The sequence below is a fragment of the Lolium rigidum genome, chromosome 1, assembly GCF_022539505.1.
Source record: "Lolium rigidum isolate FL_2022 chromosome 1, APGP_CSIRO_Lrig_0.1, whole genome shotgun sequence".
NCBI lineage: Eukaryota > Viridiplantae > Streptophyta > Magnoliopsida > Poales > Poaceae > Lolium > Lolium rigidum.
The window spans coordinates 39307391-39330155 of record NC_061508.1 but is presented as its reverse complement, the minus strand read 5'-3'; the positions used below and the strand labels follow the sequence as shown (position 1 = coordinate 39330155).

At 43.4% G+C, this 22765-nt stretch overlaps 1 protein-coding gene across 3 annotated transcripts; it reads right to left on the bottom strand.

Annotated features, from left to right (window-relative positions):
- Nucleotides 1–746: 746 nt before the first annotated feature.
- On the bottom strand, nucleotides 747–5625 carry LOC124685231 (U-box domain-containing protein 35-like). Of its 3 annotated transcripts, XM_047219562.1 has the most exons (9): nucleotides 5444–5625; nucleotides 5061–5302; nucleotides 4327–4448; nucleotides 4103–4224; nucleotides 3414–3610; nucleotides 2858–3183; nucleotides 2594–2695; nucleotides 2093–2515; nucleotides 747–1991 (listed from the first exon to the last, which is right to left on the bottom strand). In XM_047219562.1, exons 2-9 carry the CDS (start codon nucleotides 5260–5262, stop codon nucleotides 1020–1022), a joined length of 2466 nt encoding a protein of 821 aa, XP_047075518.1. In that variant the 5' UTR covers nucleotides 5263–5302; nucleotides 5444–5625; the 3' UTR covers nucleotides 747–1019. The 3 variants fall into 3 exon arrangements, with proteins under 3 accessions (XP_047075518.1, XP_047075521.1, XP_047075520.1); XM_047219565.1 differs by lacking the exon at nucleotides 5444–5625 and having other exon boundaries at nucleotides 5074–5164; XM_047219564.1 differs by lacking the exons at nucleotides 5061–5302; nucleotides 5444–5625 and adding an exon at nucleotides 4579–4714.
- Between the last annotated feature and the right edge of the window lie 17140 nt (nucleotides 5626–22765).

The window sequence follows — 22765 nt, the reverse complement described above, 5'->3', positions numbered from 1 at the left end:
GCACTTCTCGGCTAGTCTTAGCTGACCATGTAGCTATTTCAACAACATAAGCATTAGATCAAATCCCAGATTACAGATCGTTTGTCACAGTGAACGTGATTGGTAAGGTGATCCATCTTTGAATCCAGGGGAAAGAAGCACCTCCTGCCCAATCTATATGGGGCGTTACTTGTGTGGATCGTTTGCTCTGTCCGCCTTTTATTATTGGGTTCATGTTTCCTCATCCTCTCGAGGCCCAATATTATTCTTCTAAAGCTCCGCCACTGATCTAGTCCCACTAAATTAAGTTTCATAACTTTATTTAACTCGGTGCTTGAGTCTGATGGGCACCGTTTGAAAGGTAAATTGGCACTACAAGGATGCTAGTCAATTTTAGGGCAATAAAGATGTTGGGAATAATATAGGTAGACAAAAGACCTAGTTTTGGGAAAAGAAAGATCAAGGTGTTTCTTATAGTTCAGAATTTCTCTAAGCTTCACTGATGCTGGCATTTATTGAGACATTAAAAAAATCTGAAGTTTGTAAGCTAAGCTTCTGGTTCAATTATAATGACGTAGCAGAATCGGTAAACTGAGCTTGATATCCCAGAGTTTGTAAATTAATTTTGATATCCCAGAGATTGTAAACTAATAATGATGGGTAATCTTTTGATGTGTTGTTTTGGTTTGTTTGTTGTTTCTACTGAACTCTGTGAATTACCCTTGAAACACTGTTTTTGGTTTTCTTAGGCACCTTGCGAAAAATCATTGAAGGGAATAAGAGCCTTTTTATATCTTATTATTCACATTTTGATATAGCTGCACAACATAAAATGTATATCTCTGAAGACACAAGTTGTAGCTAAGAGCTACTTTTAGTATTTTTTATTCACATTTCTATATAGCTGCACAACACAAATTTAAAATTTCCAAGACTACTTCTGCACAAGTTGTAGCAAAAACTTCAAATCTTGCTAACTGAGAAGAAACTGATCAATCTGCAACACTGCGTCTCTCGGACGCCAAAAATGACCACCATTATCATCTGCTGCTGGACCTCGAATCCATGATCGCAGACCGGAGTGAGTGATTCGGTATCAGACTCCTGCTCTGCAACCTCAGGTTCGTCATCGGTGACTTGTCCTTCATGCCAAGCCACATCTCGATCGCCTTCCGGTCGTACGTGTACCCGTCGGAGGCGACGACAGGATCCACCATCACCTCCTGAAGAATGGGGCAGAGGAAATGGCCTGGAGGAGCCGCGGCCACTGATGCTGACCGGACAAGACGAGCGGCCCTGGCGGCGACGTCCTTGATCCGTTCCAGCGCTGGCAGAACGTGCTCGTGCAGCCCGGGCCGGTCCCTGCGCCGCATCTCAGCGCACCGTAGTGCCAACATGGCTAGCTCCTGCGCCTCTTCCAGCGGCCACTTGCCGCCGGTTGCGTCCAGCATGTCCGTGAAGGCGCTGCCACCATCTTCCAGCGCAGTCTCCACGGCGTGTGTGAGCCCCAGCGGCGAAGTTCTCCCCGTCAGAAGCTGCAGCACCACGACGCCGAGTGCGTACACGTCGGACTTGGCCGACACGGCGCCTGTGCGCTGGTACTCCGGGTCAATGTAACAGAATGTGCCCACGGGCTCTGTGTTCTTAACCATCGTGTGCTGGCCTTCTCCCGTGGCTCCGGCGGCTGCCGGGAGTTGCAGCGCCGTGGAGAGGCCGACGTCTCCAACCTTGCTGGCGAGGTTCCGGTCGAGCAGGATGTTAGCCGGCTTTAGGTCGCGGTGGATGATGGGGTCCGGCCTGGCACTATGGAGGAACGCGACGGCGGTGGCCACCTCCCAGGCGATGCGGATGCGGTCGTACCAGGCGAGCGGCGGCGTGCCGTTCCGGCGGTGGTGGAGCATGTCGTCCAGGCTGCCGTTCTCCATGTACTCGTACACCACGCAGCCATGTTCCGGGCAGGCGCCCAGCAGAAGCAGCAGGTGAGGGTGCCGGATCTTGCCAAGCACCTCAAGCTGTAGCAAAAGAAAAATATGCGCAGTTGTAATACAGAAGTTCAGAAAACAGAACATCTGGCTAGTTACAAATTTGTGTGCTGGAAAGAAAAATATAGTACCTCCTGCTGTAACTGCTGAGATCCACAACCTTCAAGGGAGTTCAGAACTTTCACTGCTGCAACAGCATGCTGAAACTTCGCCTTGTAGACTGTACCATAAGTTCCCTTGCCGATCACAAGATCACTTGAAAATGATGAAGTCGCCCCTTGTATCTGCTCCCATGAGTACCTATTATACTCGGTAAAAAAACGTCTGGCAATTTCCTGTCCTGTTTTGTTTTCGACAGCACTTTGATGATCACCATTAGTCTGTATTGCTTCCCTTTCAGAAGAGTCTTGGCTGGTTTGAGATTCTGTTTTGGTTACATTATGTTCTTCTCTTTCCATTTGCCTTACCAATCTCCTCACCATATGTTCTGTCAGGTCGATCTCTCTATGCTTAATTTGGTCCTCGACGTGCCGAATTCCCAAGGTATCGCGTACCTAACAGCAAAGGTACAGCAAGAAACAAATAAGGCATTGTAGGTCACTAGACACTTTTAATTAGTGTTTAAACCTTACTTTCTGAGGGGAGTCAACCGATTCATTCTGACCAACTTCATGAAGCTTCTGAAGATGTTGCAGCTTGACTTTGATATTCTCAATTTCAAGCTTCAGGTCGTGCTGTTTGCCAACAAAGGTTAAAGGACAAGGACAAACATGTTAGCTTTCATGTAGTAGGCTTTGGCTGCACATTTTACCATTCATCAGACATTATCTAATGAAACCCATTTTCCAATGGAAGAGAATGAAATACCGTTTTCACTTAGAAGTTGAAATTGCTACCTGGTCAACAGAATGGTTCAGACTCGTTGCAATATCTGAAACTGATGCCCGCAGATCAGTGCCATCCAGCGAACTATCTCTTAGAAAGCTCTTTTGAATTGAATTCCCACTGCTGCTGCTGCTGAACTGCGTTTCCGATGTGACCGAGTGTGAATTCGTAATCAGGGTTGTGCCATCATTGTAAGAGATCTCGCTTCCAGTACTGTCTGAAGGGCTAGCTCCCCTGTTAGACAACTGGTTGACGTGTGCGAGAGTGTGATCATGCTGAGATGACAGAGAAGTCTGGTGGAATGGCACATTTTCTATTCCATTTCTGTGGATCCAATCTGCAGTAAAAAGAACAGTTACCACACCAGAAAATTTATGTTCCTGATTTCCTGAGGCAGGTTCCTCAGAGTTTGGTAGTTCTAATTATGTGAAGCAGCTCCTCTAAATAGAGGGCAATTCAGACTAGCTACATTGTTTTTTGCACGGACAGATTGATTGTATTCAGTTGATAACTGTAAAAAAATCACAATTTGTAGAAGACAATTTTTTTCACAGACTTGAGTATTACCTGAGCGTGCACTAGAGTATAGGCTTCTGGTGCTAGGAGAAGAAACAGTTGAAGAAGATATAGACCTAGGTGTTTCACAGGTATCAGATGTAGCTGCGTGCACGAATGATAGTTTGCCTTTTGAGATGATGTATGCTGTACAGAATCTTGGAATGCATTCAGAGATTTTAGATGCAGTCTTGCTTACTTTGACCTTCCTGGAAGTAGTTGATAATGTTAAACCAATGATCAGTACTGCAGAATATGCTTTCTTCTCATATAATTGCAGACTATCTTCCTCTTTTTTTTGTATAAAAGTGTCTCTTTGTGCACAACTAGTGAAGCCACACCAGCACTAAAATACTGGTGTAATTATTTGGGTAGATAATTAGTAATAGAAATCTCGGCAATGATAAAGGGACAGGTAGCGACATGCAGTACTTAATGCCTTTGTTGGTGGACAATTGCTCATCCTAGAGTTTCTGCAGAATTCAATATAAACTTCCAATCAGGTAGTTGCAGTGCAAGTGCAACCTTCAGTGTTAGGCCGGTAGCTGGGGAATTGATTGCGAACAATAGTCATCCTACCAAATGCTTAAACTTTTCTGAATTTTTTTCATAGTACACAAGCTATAATCCAAAAAGTTATTCAAGTAGTAGGTTAAATAATGTTTCAGATTAATACTGAGACATCAGTGAATAGAATATACCTTCGGAATATGCTTTTCGATGAAGAACCTAAGACCAACTTGCCGATATTAAATTTGTCGATTTCTTCCCTTATAGCAGAAGGCACATCTTCGGATTCAAGTAAAACAGCTTCAGCTTCCACCTGTTCATCAAACGGAGTAAAACACATTAGTATCATATTTCATGAGTGAGTTGTTGAATGCAATCTGGGTGCTAAACTATACAATTGCGCAAGCAAATTAACCTGTCTTTGAGCACACATCTTCTTGAATGGAAGCAACATATTCCTTGCTTGCCATTCCACCTCTTCCCTGTATGCCGATGCTACATCATCTCGCACTCTTGAAATCGGGACATAATTGCCCACTGAAAGAAGATGAAGAATAGCAGGTCAGCGTTCTGAATATTTAGTAACAGACTGCAGCTACAGTATTAATTCAGTATTGTCCAAACCTAGCTCAAACAAAAAAAGGATCCAGAATTCGTATTCATCGACCTAATAATGCAGTACGCTGAAGGACAAACTCTGCAGTCTGCAGTTGGTACTCAGGTAGGTGTAATCTTGTGACACTGACAGCTAAAATAGGTTGTTCATGGATGGTGCTACTGGCAAGATAAATTGTTGAAACTGACAGATAGAAGTCATCACGGTTTTGTTCAAGTTATGGATAAGCAGACCCCTAAAGCATATATTTCTTAAAATCTATTTTTTTTCTCATAAAAGGTTGTCTACAAAAACTGCATTTTATTCGTGCAAACGTCAAGAACTGCGAATTCAGACAGTTTAAGTCATTCAGAAAATCTGCAGCAACGGAGAGACAGAGAGAAAATAATACTACTGACGAAGGAAAATGTTCATTATCTACAGAAACTGCATATTCTTGTTCAGACATCAAGAACTGCAAATTCAGACAGTATACAATCATGGAGAAAATATGCAGCAATGGAGGAACAAGAGGAAAAAGGAAAAATACAGACTTGGAGTGGGCACCATGGTGATGGGCGGGCGGACATGCAGGATCCGGAAGAGGACCTGGCCTCCGGGCACGAACTTGTCGAGGGCCCACTTGAGCGCGTGCCTGCTGTTCTTGCTCCCGCTCACCGCGATCGCCACCGTGCTCACGCCGGGAGCCTCCATCTCCGGCACCGTCTCGCAGGACTCGTCTTCCTCAATCTCCATCGATCTCTGTATCTCTTCTACCTTCCTACTTAATCAATCACTGTTCGCGGCGCAACACCAAGAACAGCATCAGAAATATTCAACCCCTCGTTCCAAAAAAAGAAGAAAAGAAATATTCAGCCCGGACTGAAATTGCTATGTTTCAGGTGAGGCGAGAGATTCGCTGACCAATTGCGTGTACCTTTGAGCATCCATGGAGACGATGACGAGAGGGGGTGGAACCGGCCAAGGAAGACTCAAGAGATGCGGACATTGAGTGAGGACTGAGCACATGGCACAGGGCAGAGGCGTCTGCGGTTAAGTTGGTTGGAACGAAATAATTGCAAACGACAGAGGTCCAGTGTGTACACGAGAGAAAAGTGCACATAAGACTACTCATAGTGAGAGTAACTTCATAGTGGTTAGGCTGGTCATAGTGGGAAGTAACTTAGACTAGTAACATATGTGATGTTACTAGTCTAGGTTACTACCTTCATAGTGGGTAGTAACTTATATATGGTGTCATGCATTGTGTCATTTATTATGTTGTAGACTCATTTTGCCTTGGGGTGTGTGATGTTATGGTAACATAGCTAGTTACCACCTCACTCTCTTTCTTCATTTATTAGCATGCCATGTCATCAAAATGCCTTGAGATGTGTGATGTTACTAGCTATGTTACTCCCACTATGAGCAGTCTTAGACTGCTCATAGTGGGAGTAACATAGCTAGTAACATCACACACCCCAAAGCATTTTGGTGACATGGCATGATAATAAATGAAGAAAGAGAGTGAGGTGGTAACTAGCTATGTTACCATAACATCACACTTCTCAAGATAAGATGAGTCTACAATCTAATAAATATAGCATGCATGATACCACATATAAGTAACTATGCATTATGGAGGTAGTAACATAGGGTAGTAACATGCACCATGTTACTACTCTATGTTACTCCCCACTATGACTAGTCTTAGTAACATCAAAGTAGTATCATACTACCTCCGATTCAAGGCATAAGGCGCCCTCGTTTTACGTGCTTTTTATTTGACCAAGAATTACTTCAAATATATAAAGATTTTTTGTATGAAATTAACATTATTAGAAAGTGCTTTTCAATACGAATCCAACGATACAAATTACATATAATATAATCAAGATTGTGTTGCTCAATTTTTATGGTCAAAGTTCGTCTTGGAATACGCGTGCGCCTTATTCCTTGGGACGGAGGTAGTATATGTCTTCATTAATTAGCTTATAGACTCATTGTATCTCTCCTCATTAACTCACTGCCACATAAGCAATTTGCTGAGTTGGACACTTACTCCCATGTAGACTAAAATTAGCCACTCCCTCCTAGAAAATATTATATCACAGGATTATCTATACCCCATATCTAATACAGAAGAAGAGCAACACAAGAAACGTTCCGTTGGAGACCCGTTTCGCTCCTCTCTCCTTCTTCCTCCAGCTCCGCCCCTATCCTTTCCTCTGCCCGTTGACCCAGGGCGGCCGGGCCAAACCCGTCCCTTCTCCGGCGGCGCTGCCGGCCGGAGATGGGGAGGGGGAGGCGCCGGTTCTGTATATAGGCTCAGATCTTGTGTCTTCGGCTGGATGCCGTTGTTTGGGAGCCTAGCACCTGATCTTCTGGGCAAGATCCGGTGTGTTTGGTGGTGGAGGCGGCGCGGCAAGGAGCTCCGGCGGTCGGAGATGGAGCCGCTCGACCTTCCCCCAAGGATCTCTGTCAATAAGCCCAAGGTTTGCTCTCCCTCTTCGATTTCCATGTTTGCTCTGTTCGTTCTTCTCCCACTGGCCGGCCGTGGTGGTGAGGGGTGGGGAAGAAGGATGGAGGACGGTGGATCGATGGAGATGAGCGGAGGCTCTCTATCCCTGGTGTTTTGGTGCGGCACCCGTGGAAGGCCGAGCAGCTGCGATGTCAAGTCCCCAAGGTGGAGGATGGAATCGTATGCTCCTCCTGCCAAGCCCCCCTGCAATAAGCACTGCGGGTTGCAAAGATGCGCCCTTGTCATCCTCGACATCGACCTGGCCGGCCGTGGAGGCGAGGTGGAAGATGAAGATGGTGACGACGGTGTTTTCTTTGCTTTCCGGAGGTGGGAAGTTACTTTCTTGAGCAGCTCCAAGGCCACTCCATGGCCTATCCAATTGCCGGCGATGGATTCCGGCAAATCAACCTCCTTTGCGAGGTTTTTCCTGAGGTTTGCAGTCGCATACTACGGCTGCAGTGAGGCAAGTGGTTTCGTCCCCGCCTCTTTGCATGACGGCGGCGTAGCAGACGTCTGGCTCGACGGCGGGGAAAGAGAAGGACCTGATTGCTTTTTTTCATCTTTCAGTGAGGTCTTTTCTGCAGATGCTAGGGACCTATATGTGTATTTAGATCTTATGGGGTCCTTTGTAATATTGTGTACCTCCTCCGTTTGGATTTAATGAGAAGCTTCCTGGCCCTTCGGGGCACTCCTTGTTCAAAAAAAAGAAGAGCAACACAAGTATGTGTTTGATCAACATTTGGCATTTTATTGAATCATGGCGGCCCTATCTAGTTGAACCATTTTTACATGTTTTACAGTTTTTTCGGCTGGTTTTGTATGCTATCAATAATAAGCTTAAAAAATCTCCATGCCTTTAAAAGAAAAGTAGATTCCCATCCCTGTGGCACGTCTAATATTTTTTTTATTCTATTGCATTATGCAATTTAGTTAGAACATGTCATGATTTATTAGAAAATTTTCTTCCAAGGAAAATGCACGATGTACATGTGCGAACATGTGAGGAGTGTGTGTGCCATGTGTACTCCATCATCTAAGGAGTGTTTGAAGGTAATTCAAAGGTGCTCCTCGAACTCGGAGCATCTGCTGGTGCAAAAGATTTTAAGTTCAATAAAGTAAGACATGTAAAAGTCTTAGTCCTTGTAGTTCTTATAAAAGTTCTTTGGAAAAACACGAATGCAAATCCATGTGTAAAGACCGCAGACATCTCCATTGCTGATTTGGCCGATGAGGCCTGAGTCTCCGTGCTGGCCGTTCGGCCATCTCGCCGGCGAACTCTCGAGGCGGCGCCCGGCTCGTCGCTTGTTTCATACATCGAGTCACGATGTGGCGAGCGAGCGAACCTCGCAGGGGATCCCGCCTCCATTAGAGGGGCTCGAAGGTAATTTCACTCCGCATGGCTCCGGATTCGCGACACATGGCAGAATCGCAACCAGTCAGGCTATGGCGGTTGAGGGAGCTGACGTGCGGGTCCCGAGATGGGATGAGGACGGATCTGTGGAGGAATATTTCGGTCAGCTTTGGATCATTCCTTCTCCATCTTCGCATCCGGCTAGGGTTCTAGCCCGAGGCCATCACCCACATCTCGTCTGGATCCGACGGGAACTGTTTGTTTCCCGGAGGTTTCAAGCCTCAGATTGCCATCCAATTCGTGCTGGAGAACCAATTCGGGGGGAACCGAAGCTCTTCAGTTTTTCGAGGGATTTCTGGAGTCGATCTCACGGCAAAGCGACGTTTGTGGAGGTCCTGAAGATGCAAGGAGGTCAAAGTCGTGGAGGTGCTGCGGGAGGCGGCGGAGGTGCGCCTCGTCGGCCGGGATTTCAGCAGCAACGACAGGGGAACAACCCGTTTCAATACATCAGACCAAGCCAGGTTGGAGGATCTGGGCAGCAGTTCCAGGGAGGAGGTGTCGGGGCTGCTCCTCTGGCTCAAGGAGGAGGGAGGCCAGCGAGCGCCACTCAGGGTCAGGGTGGAGGAAGGCCATCAGGGGCACCTCCTGGTCAAGGTAGACCTGGAGGGGCGCCTCCTCGTCCTGGAGGTGGAACTCGAGCCCACGTCGTGAATCGTCCACCTCCCCAACCTATTGGGAATCGCCTAGCGCCTGCAGATGAGGGGTTTCAACCCATTGATCCAAGGTACAAATCTGTAATCTGTTACAACTGCGGAGAGCCTGGGCACTATGTGGGGAATTGCGTGAAGGAGCGAGTCTGCTTCATGTGTAACATCCCGGGGCATCATATGAACAACTGCCCAGAATGGGCGCAGCCAATACCAATGGCACAGTATGTGGGGAGTGCCAACGCTGGGTTAGGATTTTTCCATGTGGTGGTTGATGGGCAGGCTGAATGTCAGTGGTTAAACTTGAAGAATGTGGGGATTATTTCTGTCACTCATGGGCAGATCACCTTGAAGGAACTGGAGACAAAAATGTGCGAGACTTGGGATGCTAATTGGCCATGGCAAGTGAGACAACTAGAGGAGAAGAAGTTCTTGGTGAGATTTCCGCCTCACAGAAGAGTTATCGATTTAATCGATATCCCTTCCATTAACCTGAAGGAGGGCAATGATCTGGAGAGGGTTACTGTGAAGATTATTGGATGGGAAGGAGAGTTGCTTGATTGTGGTGCTCTAGAAGAAGTGTGGGTTAAGATCAGAGGTATACCGCCCAAGTGGTGTTCGTGGAAGGTGATTGCGCAGATTGCAAAATGCTTTGGTCTTATCCTAGATGTGGATTGGGGAGGAATTTTTAAGTCCTTCTATGAGGTGGTCAGGGTGCAAGTAGCAGTTAAGGATGCTTCGAAGATTCCGGAGCAGAGAATTGTGGTAATGAGGAAAAAGTTCTATCAGCTGTTCTTCGAGGTGGAAGGTACTGCATCTTCGGCTGAAGCCAATCCACCCCCGCCACCTCCACCTCATGATGGTGACGATGGGGATGATGAAGATTTTGATGAGGATAATGACGATCTGCTAGAGGAGGGAAGCCATGGTGATTTTGGTGGGGAGAAGCTGAATACGCCTACAATGCAGAGGAAGGTACAGAATGCCGACAGCTCACAAAACAACAAGAGAGCAGATGGGACAAGGACGTGTGCGATGGAAGGACAGAGTGCTAGCAAGATGGGGTCATATAACAAGTTTGAGATTCTAAAAGATATGAGCATGTATGAGTCAGAGGATGAGGATCAAATTATTCCGACGATTGAAGTAGATGATATCATTGAGAACCTACAGGAAGTAGTACTGTCTGGTGGCAAGTATGGGCAAACTAAGAGGATGGCTGAGAAGGAAAAGGTGGATGGAGAGGAAGCTCAAGACAATCAGCATGCTGCCTTTACAACAGAGAATCCCAGGGATATACCAGAAGAGAATACATCTCAGGACCCTACCCCAGTTGAAGCAAATAAGATGATGAAGAAGAGGAACAATGCATGGGGACCAGTACAAGCTACAAGGCAGAGTGCTCGAATAGTACATGATGGGAAGACAATAGTAGATAAAGCGGTGGAATTAGCAAGGCAGAAGAACTTGGAAGCCCCTACAAAAGGTAAACCTTTTAAACATTCTTTTGCTTCTATTTGCAATGATGCTTTAGCGGATAAGGCAACTAGATTAAAAATCTCTCTTGGTGGATCTGTTAGTTCTATTAATGATAACATTGGAAAAATTAAACATGTTGAAAAAAGTAGGATGGAAAATTTATTTGACAAGCAACCAGAAGTTTTTTTACCAGTTGAGATTGATATAACTTTGGAAGATATTATGCAAAATGGGGATAAGGACATTAGTCCAGCTGATCATTTAGAAGATATGGAGAATGAAGTTGACGATCCCTTTGATTCATTAGAATCGCCTTGCTGCTCTAGAAAAAGTGGCAAAGGAAAAAACAAAAAAAAGCATAATGATTGGTAGCATTTGGAACATTAGGGGTTTAAATAACCCTATAAGAGTGTTACAGGCAGTAGAGTTCATACAAAAACACAAACCGGACTTCATTGCCTTTTCGGAAACGAAAAAAGAGGACTTTAGTCCTCAGTTCTTAGAATCTTTAACAAAGTTTGGGTACTTTTCCTGGAACAATGTACCAGCGGTGGGAACAGCTGGTGGGATTCTGTTAGGTATCAATGAAGAAAAATTAGAAGTTGTTAACTGGACAGTGAGGAAGTTTTCTATTTCTGTAACTATAAAAAATAAGAAAGATGCTTTTAGTTGGAATTTGGTAACTGTGTATGGGTCGGCGTATGATGAGAACAAACAAGCTTTCTTAGATGAATTGGAGAGTATGTGTGCTAACAATAATTTGCCAATCCTTATCGGAGGAGATTTTAATCTCGTTAGAGAGTTGTCGGAGAAAAGTAACCAAAATATTAAGCAGATGTGGGCTGATAAGTTTAATAATTGGGTAAACCAGTTTGGGCTTATGGAGCTCAAGCCGTCTAATAGACTGTTTACTTGGTCGAATAACCAACAAAAGCCTATTATGGCTGCTATCGATAAAATTTTTGTTTCAACCTGCTGGGATGCTCATTTCCCTATGGCCCATGTTCAAGCTTTAGCTAGAACGGGGAGTGACCATACACCCCTGTTGGTGACCTTGGGTGGAGAGAATGAGCACGCTCAAAAACCTTTCCGATTTGAAAAGTGGTGGTTGGAAAAAGAAGAGTGTGCCAGAATTATTTCAGAATCTTGGAATAAACCATGCAAAGGTAGAACATCTTCAGATATTTGGCAAGGAAAACAAAAAAGGCTCAGAAAGTGTTTAAGGGGGTGGAATGCTAATATTGAAGCTGAGCAGAAAAAAAAGAAAAAAGCAGCTTACTGCGGAGTTTGACTGCTTGGACATTATGTCTGAAACGCAGGCATTACTCCCCGGGGAATATGAAAGAATGAAAGAAATCTCTAATGAACTAAACAGCATTTATGCTAACGAGGAAATTAAAGCTAGGCAAAGGTCGAGAGAGAGAGAAATCTTAGAAGGAGATAAGAACACATCTTACTTCCATGCGGTGGCGAATCAAAGAAGAAGAAAAAAGAAAATATCAGTGTTGGAAGGGCCTCTAGGCGATGAGGTAACTGAGACAACTGATATGTTAAAGATAGCTGTAGACTACTACAAAAACTTGTTTGGTAAAGAGGAAAAAATAGACATATCTTTGATGGATTCTTTTTGGGAACCAGACGATATAGTTACTAACCAAGAAAATGAGATGCTCGATGCAAATTTTTCTGAAGTAGAAATCAAAGAGGCGGTCTTTGGATCTTATGCAGAAGGGGCTCCTGGACCAGATGGTTTTACTTTTTTGTTCTACCAGAAATTCTGGGAGGTTATTAAGGGAGATTTAGTTAATCTCTTCAGAGAGTTTGATGATAATTCTGCTTCTCTTTACAGAATGAACTTTAGTTTGGTAACTCTTGTGCCTAAAGAGGCTGATGCAAGAACACTGAAAAAATTTAGACCGATCGCGCTAACAAATTGCTGCTTTAAAATTTTTTCCAAGGCATGTGCTAATAGACTAGGAAATTGCGCAGATAGACTCATTTCGTCGAACCAAACCGCCTTTATTAGAGGCAGATACATACTAGAAAGCGTGGTTACAGCTCACGAGGTGGTTCACGATGTACATCATAATAAAGAAGAAGGGGTAATTCTTAAGTTGGACTATGAGAAAGCGTACGACAAGGTAGACCTCTCTTTCTTAGAAGAGATGCTCCGTCAAAGAGGCTTTAGCCAAAAGTGGATAGATAAGATTCATATGTTAACATGTGGAGGTTCAGTTGGTATTAGAATTAATGATCAAAATAGTGACTTTTTCTTGGTCGGGAAAGGATTGCGTCAAGGGGACCCTATGTCCCCCATCCTTTACAATCTAGTGGCGGATGTCTTTTCGAAGATGCTCACTAGAGCTGCAAATCAAGGGCTGGTTTCGGGCTTATTGTCTAGATTTCGACCTGGAGGTGTTATTAGTTTGCAATATGCAGACGACACACTTCTATTCCTTAAGAATGATACTGAAGCAGCTATGAACCTTAAGTGGATCCTTTCTATTTTTGAACAAATGTCAAGAATGAGAATCAATTTTGAAAAATGTGACCTGGTACCTATTAATGTACCAGAGGATCAAGTGAACATATTATCGCAAATATTTGGCTGTAAGGTGAGCTCCCTCCCTATTACATATCTAGGAGTGCCTTTGCACTATGGTAAGTTGAGAAAAGAAGATCTGCAGCCTTTGATTGATAAAATCATCAAACGAATAGGAGGATGGAGGGGCAGATTCATTGTCCTATGCGGCTCGAATTACATCGATCGGATCTTGCTTAGCAAGTATTCCCATTTAATTGCTTTCTGCTATCAAGTTTCCAAAGTGGGCAATCAGGGCAATTAACTCCCAAATGGCACACTGCCTTTGGGACAATTATGAGGGCCACAACAAGTACCACTTAGCGAATTGGGATTTGGTGACCTTGAAAAAGGAATATGGAGGCTTGGGTATCCCAAATATCAGGGATATGAACCTTTGTCTTCTGGCCTCTTGGATTAGAAGATATAGCTTGGATGAAAACAAGTTATGGAAGCAAATTGTGGATTTTAAATACGATACAAAAAATCCAAATGTGCTTTGTTGCCATGGAAATAATATGTCTCCCTTTTGGAAAGGAGTCATGTGGGCTGCAAGTGCAGCAAGAATGGGTTATAAATGGGTTGTTGGTAATGGGGCGAAAGTTAGGTTCTGGGAATACCAATGGCTTGGTGGCACTAGCCTAGCCATCCTATTCTGGGATATTTACTTTGTGTGTCATCAACAAGGAGTAACAATTAGAGATGTATGGGATGGGGTGAATATAAAACTCACCTTTAGGAGAGTGTTTGATAATAAAATGATGGAACAATGGTACCAGATTGAGCAGATCATTAGATCGATTCATTTTTCAGAGGTAGATGATGCTTTGGTTTGGGAGTTGCATAGTTCAGGGTTGTACACTTCTCAATCCCTGTATGCAATAATTAACTTTAGGGGGGTTACCCCAGTCTATATTCCGGTGGTTTGGAACCTGAATGTTCCCCCTAGGGTACACGTCTTCTTGTGGCTGATGTATCACAACAAGCTGCTCACAAGAGATAACCTATGTAAAAGACAAGAAATCAATGACAAAACGTGCTTGTTATGTTCGGAAGATGAAAGTGTACATCATTTATTCTTTTCCTGTGATATTGTGAAGTTGTTATGGAGAGAGATTTCTGAAACCATACAAAATGCAGTAGTTGTTGGTTTTGAGAGTATGGCTAGACTTTGGATCAGTAATAAGAAAAATTGTGTTATCAACATGGTGAATGCCGCTTTTATGTGGAATATGTGGAAGCTTAGAAATGACATTTGTTTTGGCCGTTGTACCTGGTCTGGTTTACAGGTGGTATGGTTTCGCTTGGCGAAGATGCTCAGAAGGTGGAGTGTGTTGTGCCCAGCAAGACATTCAGAGAAATTGAACCAATGTGTCCAGCTCCTGGAGCAGAAGGCGAAGGCAGCCCCAGCGCTGCGAAGCTGAAGAAAAGAAGGAAGATGGCGGGACCACGGACACCTGAAGTTCAATGCCGACGCCTGGTGGCCTAAGGAAAAAAAGGATGGAGTAGGAATGGGATCACAGGACTCTTGGGAGCAAAAAAGATGATATAATGATGTTCTTCCCCTGCTCCTGTAATGTTTTGAGATGATTTGTTAGGTGACTGATGGCTGTAATGGTTTTTGAGATGATTTGGTAGTTGCCTGATGGCTGTAGCCTGAGACAATGGGTAGGCGGGACAAAATGCTGTTTTGTAAGTGTGATGAACTCACAAACATTTCATTTTGGATAGAAATGGAATGGGGCGGAAGCCTTTGGTTCTAAAAAAAAATCCATGTGTAAATATAAGAAATTAGTGTTCTATAATTATTTTCTTGTTCGAGCATCGAATTTTTTTTCTTTCTAAAGGGAGAAAAATACTTTCGAGGAAAATTTACGGCCACATGGAAACATGATCATTTTTGTGTGTAATTATCAGATCACATTTCAAAATTATTTAAGAGACATGGTTCTACAAATTTGATGCTCCCAGGAGCCATTTAGCACCCATTTAGACATAGTCGGATGATTGTGTATGATTGCGGTGTGAGCACGGCGTTGCTCAGCATGGGACGGAAAACCTGTTCACATCATATTAATCGTCTGCATTGACCAGATGTAGACATCAATACCCAGAAAATACCACAAGTACTCGACTAAGATGACATGCTAATACTCAGGGCCCTTGGGAATAGAGCAGCAAATTCAAGATTGTTCTCTTGTAAGTTTTGTTTTCATGTGGAAGGTTTTATTGGATTGCTAGTTGACTAGCTACAGAAGTCAAGTCGAGAAAAGAACCTGCGAGATTGACAACAGCAACCTGTACAAGATTGGTCATTTTTGTCCTTTTCGACTCAGATGATCTTGCGGCTTATATGCGAGCGGGCCGATTGTTCTGGGCCAGCCGGATCGTGCTTCCTGATTCCAGTCTCGCTGCGCCCGGCGTTGCGAGCGCAACGGCCTGCTACATAGCCGAGTGTTCACTAGGGTCAACTCTTTTTTATTATGTTACCCTTTGCTAGGACTGAGAGCTTTTTTCTACTCCTTTCGCTTCATATTAATTGACTCTAATATAAATATATCTATGTATCTAGGAACATTTTAATTTTAGATATATCTATATTAAAATTAATTAATATGAATCGGAGGGAGTAGAATAACAGGACTGAGTGTTAATTTAGCTGTAGATTATGGAAACGATCGATAGCATTGTACGATGCTCTCAATAAGCAGGAGCAGCCCGTTTCTTCATAGCTTGGATTAGACGAGATTTTGGCCTCAAGTCTGATTGGCTACTGCATGTGGCTCGGGATGAGCTTTCAGCTGTTTCCTTGTCTACTTTAGGACGTGCTTGGTTCGGTGTTTTCAGCCTGAGCGACACCTGAAACTGTTAATCATGTTTGTTTAGGAAGCGCCATAATTAGCGAAAGAGTTAATAGCACAGGAGGTACAAGAAGTTGTCTCGCGGGTGCACTTTCATACAACTAGTTGCAAAATGTCATGGACTAGTACAGGACTTTGTTTTCCGGGTGCACCTTAGTACAGAACGTCTATGGTGACGACGCGTGTGCTGCCACGGTGGCGAATGGTCACGGGCGTTGCATCTTGTATTATTTCCAAAACCCCCCTGAGCTGTAGCAAAAATAGCAGGTTAGTTTCAATCAGAGATCCTGTGTGTGTGGATAACCCTGGGTAGGAGCGGCGGGCGACGGTATCAGAGCACTCGCCCATGTCGACGACGGCTGCGGCCGAGCGTCCACGACCATGCCGCCTCCCCTGTCCAGCCCTCGCCGCCTGCAATCCCTGCGTCGTCGCCCCTTACATCGTCTCCTACCTCACACCTAGCCATGGCCGGAGGTAGCGCTGTTATCCAATGTCAGCGTTGCCCCGACCAGCAGCCACGCCGCAATCCCGAGTCCCTACCTTAGGCGTCGTCGCCGCCCCGACCAGCAGCGTCGTTGCCATCCCGACCAGAAGCTCTCCGCTCGACAACAGCCTCGTGGTCATCCGCCGCGCCGCCGGCACCGCGGCCTCACGGATGTCCTCCGCGCCCCCGTCGTCGAGGCAATCGGAGCCGTGGCGGGCGTGGTGTCACCGACGGTGTGCGACCGCGTGGTAGCAGAGGGGTGATGGACTCGAAATCGTCTGAGAAGGTTAGTAATTTGTTCCCCCTCTTTGATTTTACCTCAAGTTCTCTGAATTTCTCTATTTTGCACACAGTTAACTGACAGAGAATTGATGTTGCCATGCTCAGATAAGGGAGATGAGCAGATCGCCGGGGAAGCAAGCTGGATTGCCGGCAAGATGGACTGTGATTGCTTGCTGAAGAAATAGTGCATGTATAGGAAGATTGTTGTGAAACTTGCTGAAGACAAAATTGATGTTGAAGAATGGAACTATTCAGCAAAAGGGAGCTATACTGAAGATGAAGACATGGAGAAAGATGAGCGCAAAGGCTCAGTTGGCACGAATATGGCTAGGGGTAGAAAAGAACTATTATCTGTCATTTTTGTAGTTGGATGTAGCATTGTGTATGTAGTCCGTGCTTTGTATGAAACAATGAGAGAATTGTGTAAGGTGAAATGAAATAAAATCTGGGTTGTCATATTCTATGAAATGTATCATATTCTGTGAAATGCAAGATTATTATGAATTATGATAAGTGCCCAAGCAGTGGAGATGGCAAATGGCAGGACATATTCAGTAGTACACCAAAATGCATGCACATCACAGAACAAATGCAACAAAGAATTGCGGAACAAATGCAATATAGTATTTGTTGTTCGCTATGACAGATAAGCTGGAGGAGATTTAGTACCGCACAAATAGATAATATATAGTATATGCAGTTCACTATGCCAGATAAGTTCAATATGCCAGTGCCAAATAATTAGCACATAACAAAATAATGTAGAAACACCAAACTAACTATTAGCTTCAGGAGGGGCGATCCGTGTTGTATCAATCTCGATTGCTTCTTCATTCAAATCTGCGAGTTCAACTTGTGTTGCTTGGATGAGAACTCGTCATCACCAAATGCCATGTAGTAAAGAGATCCGGGGCTCGTGTTGTAATTTCTTGTTCTAGATCTTCCTCTTGCAGGAGCTGCTGTATGAGAAGTGCTTGCCGGAGGTGCTCTTTTCTTGCCTCTACTAGAGCTCTGTGATGCACTTACTTCCCCATTGCTTGTTGCAAGTGTGCTTCCTCTTCCTCTACCTTTACTTCTGGAACTTGTAGCATTTTCCACTCTGTTTCCTCTACCTCTCCCGAGTTACTCCTCTTCCTCTTGCCATGGCGAGTAGTCATTTGTGCTGCCGGTATGGAATTTCTTGTCTGCGATTACTGAACTCACTTTCTTGTGGTAAAGGGCCATGTGATTTGTTAGGTGCATAGTGGGCACTTTGTCTGTAACAAATGCCGGAAAATGAACATCACATTTTAATCTTGATAATATAGGAGGAAATGAACATCACTTTTTAGTACTCGATAATATAGCAAAAAATTAACATCACAGTCAAATCAGGACAAACCTCTTGTCCCATTCTATAGACCATGCTGTCCATCTGGTGGGTTGGATCCATGGCAGGGTGCGGGCTTTGGTGGATTATGTTCTGTATACGATTACATTTGTTAGTTTGCTTCACCAAAAAAAACCCACTTCTTATAGTATCAAAAATACCCACTTCTTATACCTCTAGAATAGATGGAATGTCATGTTCTTCTTCTTCTTGTTCTGCAGTAGGAGCAACTTCATTTGCTTCGACGCTCTGCATGTACTTGTCATGCCCTTTCTTATTATGATTTGCCTTCCCACAAATAGAACAGTGCATGGTCAGGCCACCTCTGGTTAGTGTCTTTGCTCCATCTTTTGTGATCTTCTCTTCCGGTGCTTTCTTTCTATTCTTTTTTGGCCTTCCCATCACCTTGGTGTACAATGGGGGATGGATCCGCATTCCAGAGTTGCTTCTCCCAGAACACTCTTGCCCTTAGTGGCACTAACTTGTATGCATAAGCTCTTTTATAAGCCTCAATTGAGTAGCACCTATGCACATATTGATCTGGATCCCTCCTCATAGTCCTGCAACATGCAATTGCATGGTGGCAGGGAATTCCACTCAGCTGCCACCTGTTGCAGTCACAAGTTCTTGCCTTCAAGTCAACATTGTACTCTCTTTCATACTCACCTGACCAAACATGGAACAGATCTGCAGCAGCTACCTTAACTCTGCACGACTTTGCTAATTCTGTAGCCTTTTCCACCTTTTTCTTGATTTTTGGACAGATTGTTCCATGCCATTTGTCAGCCTCATCATCTTTTGTAACCATTCTGTTACATATTTTGTAGAATATGTTGTCTAGCATGGACAACATGGGCATCTCCCTTGCTTGGAGTATGTAGCTGCACATAGTACAAAACATTAGTGATTATCAGTATTTATTAGCAATTATTAAGCATTATTTGGTAGCAAACATTTATTAAGTATAATTTACCTATTGAAGACTTCACTGTGATTATTAAGTAACATATCACACTTTGGTAAATCACTAAAAAAAGCTTTTATCCAGGTGTTTGGTGCAAGCTCCTCAACCCACTTAAATGCATCTTCACTGTCCACCTTCATTTTATCCATATTTCTTTGCCAAGTTGGTATGTTTGTTGATCTCGCAATTGCCCACAAATCATTCTTCAATGTTTCACCTTTGTGCTTCTTATGGAAATTCTGATACAAGTGTCTGATGCAATGTCTATATTCAGAATCTGGGAACACTTTCTTTACATCGTTAATTAGCCCCTGATAGTAGTAACAAAACATGACAATCAGTACTAATTTCTATGTTACAATTATATCCAAATGGCAGTAGCATATAGATAGAGATAATAAGAAAATGTAGTAAATGAATTACAAGAAAATCACAGAAATGTACCTTCTGTTTATCACTCATGATAGTGAAGGGAGAAGTGTTCGTAATGTTCAGATCCTCTTTAAGTGTGGTCAGAAACCATTCCCATGAACTTGTACACTCAACCTCCACTAAACCCATTGCTATTGGGTAGATACAGTCATTAGGATCTACTCCTACTGCTGTCAGAAGTTGTCCTTTGTACCTAGTTTTTATATGGCAACCATCGATACAAATAAATGGTCTGCAACCCTTTAGAAATCCTCTGGTGCAAGCATCATATGACCAGTATAATGTTGAAAGATGTTCCTTTCCTTCTTCTCCAGCTCGCTTTGCTTGGAGTTGTTGACAAAAAGAACTTCGATCCAGGGTTAGAAGTAATTAGCTCCTTACCATAATCTCTTAGAGAACTGAATTGTACAGCTTCATCACCATGAATAATTGTCAGTGCCATGTTCCTAGCCCTGGTTAGCTTCCACCTGTTTGGTGACATATTGAACTCTCTTTCAATTTTAGCAGCAAATGTTGCTAGATCCATTTTCTGATTGTCCCTAAATTCGTTGATGAAATATCTTGTCGGAAATGGGGCTGTCAATGCCTTCAGCTCGAAAGTTCCCTCACAAGTGTGCTTTTCCGTGTACTTTCTTATTGTTAGAGCTTCTTTTCTTGAATCACTTGATGCGTTTAGCCTCCATGTGCAACCTTCTTCACAAACTGCATTTATCCTTCCCGCTTCGTTTCTAGTTTTCCTCACTTTCACTCTATTTCTAATGCTATATGCACCCAGAGCATGTCTTAGCTCATTTGCATTGGCAAAAACCATTCCAATCTTAAAAACTGGACTTTCCATGTCAACTTCTGGATTGAACTCACTGAACCTGTATTTCAGATATTCTTCTTCTTCTATTGTTAGCCTCAAATCTTCATCTCCTAAAGCAGCATCATCTTCAAGATCATGAACAACAAGAGGCTCATTATGATCATTGACATCTCTGTCCACTTGAGACTCAAATATGTCGTCATCTCCATCCTCCGCATCCCAGTCACTGTCATAGAATTCTGAGTCAGTCTCACCTTGCTCATCTCCATGTACCACAACTTCACCATCTCCATCTACCCCTGCTTCACCATCTGACTGACTAGCCCCGCCTTCATCTTTGTCTGCAGCTTCTCTTGTATGAGATGTGCTTGCTTCATTTACTGACTGTGGCCCTCCATTGACAATCACATCATCTCGTAGTTTCCTCAGGAAATTTGTATGATCAACAATCAAACACAGTACCTTGTTGTTTGCTGATGCATTTATCATTTGCACTATATCTGCATCTTTTTCAATACACACCAACCCATCTGTGAGATCCCTTCCAGGCAAACACCAATACACATGGACCCTCTCATTCACTTCATGTCCTAGCTCTGATAAAATATGGTGTATCCATAACAGCGACCATGTTTCAGCACTACAGTTGTCATACAAGTCTCTAGTTCCATCTATATACGTCAGGTTGCTACCAAGTCCACAGAAAAATCCATTGTGCTCGACCTCCACAGTAAACAGATCAGGATTTGCACCTACAAAGTTCAGATAACACAACAAATTTCAGATAATGGATAGCAAAATTCAGAAACTATATGGAATTTTTTCTGCACAAAATTATCTACCTTTTCTATACAGATACGATGCAACAATACTACTTCTTAGCCAGGCAACTACATATTTGGGGCCGAATCTGCCTACAAAATTCGCAACCTTTACTCCCTGATGATCATGAACAATGGCAGGAAAAGGGCACACAGAGCACATACTAAACACCACAAATCAATTCGATCGGGCCATAATACACAGATTTGGGGCCGAATCTGCCATCCCACGAACCCTACTCGAGCCGATCATCTGCTATAGAAGAACCCTACCTAAACCTCAGGCAATCCAACTACGCCGCCAAAGAGAACATACGAGATCAACGCAGCCGCGGAGGAGGGAAACGGCGTACCATAATCCGGCGGATCTTCTCTCCAGAGGCGTAGCCGCGGAATCCCCTCCATGGATGATTTCGAAGCCGCGGATTCTCCTCCACGCGAGTCCGACTCGCCGCGAACGACGCAGTTACGATCGGTACGAGGGGAGTAATGGCAATTAATATGTCCAAAGTGGAGATTCTTATCTATTTACGTCTGCCTATGTGCGTTTGTACTTCAGAAATAGTACTAAAAACTTGGAAGGGGGTATCAGTAAAACAGCTAGCCACACGTCAATGCTTTCGTGGCCACCAGGCTGCTGATTAGGACTAAGTTGGGCAGTGTTCACGGACTAAACAACTATGTGTACCAGTCCATGACATTTTGCAACTAGTTGTATGAAAGTGCACCCGCAAGACAACTTCTTGTACCTCCTGTGCTATTAACTCTTAGCGAAAAGTCCTTTTGGATAATGGGCTCCAGTGCTTTTATTGTATTAAAAAATTCAAAAATTATATTTATATATTTCAAAAAATTATGTAACAAAATTCTAAAAGTAGCTAATGATGTATTCATAAAATCTTAATTACAAATGTTTTGTTTTCTGAGCTATAGAAAAATGAAAATGTCTAAAAAAATTCAGTTGAATCACTATACTCAGATCCACATATTTGTTATTTTTGTGAAACCCAAAATACACATTATTTTCAGTTGAAAATTTACACATTTGTGGGATATAATTACTTATTACCAACCATCTCTTCATCAACCTTATCTCCCCGACCTTAGGCCCGATCTAGTCCTTATACGATTCATAATGCTGGCTTTTTGCCTCGACCCATCATGTTTGCTTGCCAGCATTTATAATGTCGTAACCACATGAACTTAAAAGTAGAAAGCATATGCCATGAAAGTTGTGTGTTTGAGTCTATTCCAAAACATATAGTTGCCTCGTCGATGTAGACGTTATTTCTATAAGAACCATCACAAACCGGAGCTTTAAAGAGAAAAGAAGATTACTGAGATATATGAAGGTGAGAGAGACATGCGCATGAACCATAATTTGTGTGGGTTATCTTTAGCATGATAGTTATTGTACTAACTTAAAACTTACAATGTCAAAGCTATGTGAAAAGTAGAGATGAAGCTGTTGCTCAAATCCATTTGGAAAACAACCACAATGTACAACAAATTTCATGAGATCGATCACGTTAAACTTTAGACAATAACATAAAACCAGAGATCTACTATTAACGAAATTTGGAATTGTTTGCACGAATG

Bases quoted from the DNA above. Each gene is read 5' to 3' on its own strand.
- LOC124685231 (XM_047219562.1), bottom strand. From the start codon at position 5,262: ATGGAGATTGAGGAAGACGAGTCCTGCGAGACGGTGCCGGAGATGGAG. The intron at 3,184-3,413 runs GTAATACTCAAG...TTTTTACTGCAG, and splicing joins ATACTCTAGTGCACGCTCAG to ATTGGATCCACAGAAATGGA. The intron at 2,696-2,857 runs GTAGCAATTTCA...GTTGGCAAACAG, and splicing joins TGAACCATTCTGTTGACCAG to CACGACCTGAAGCTTGAAAT.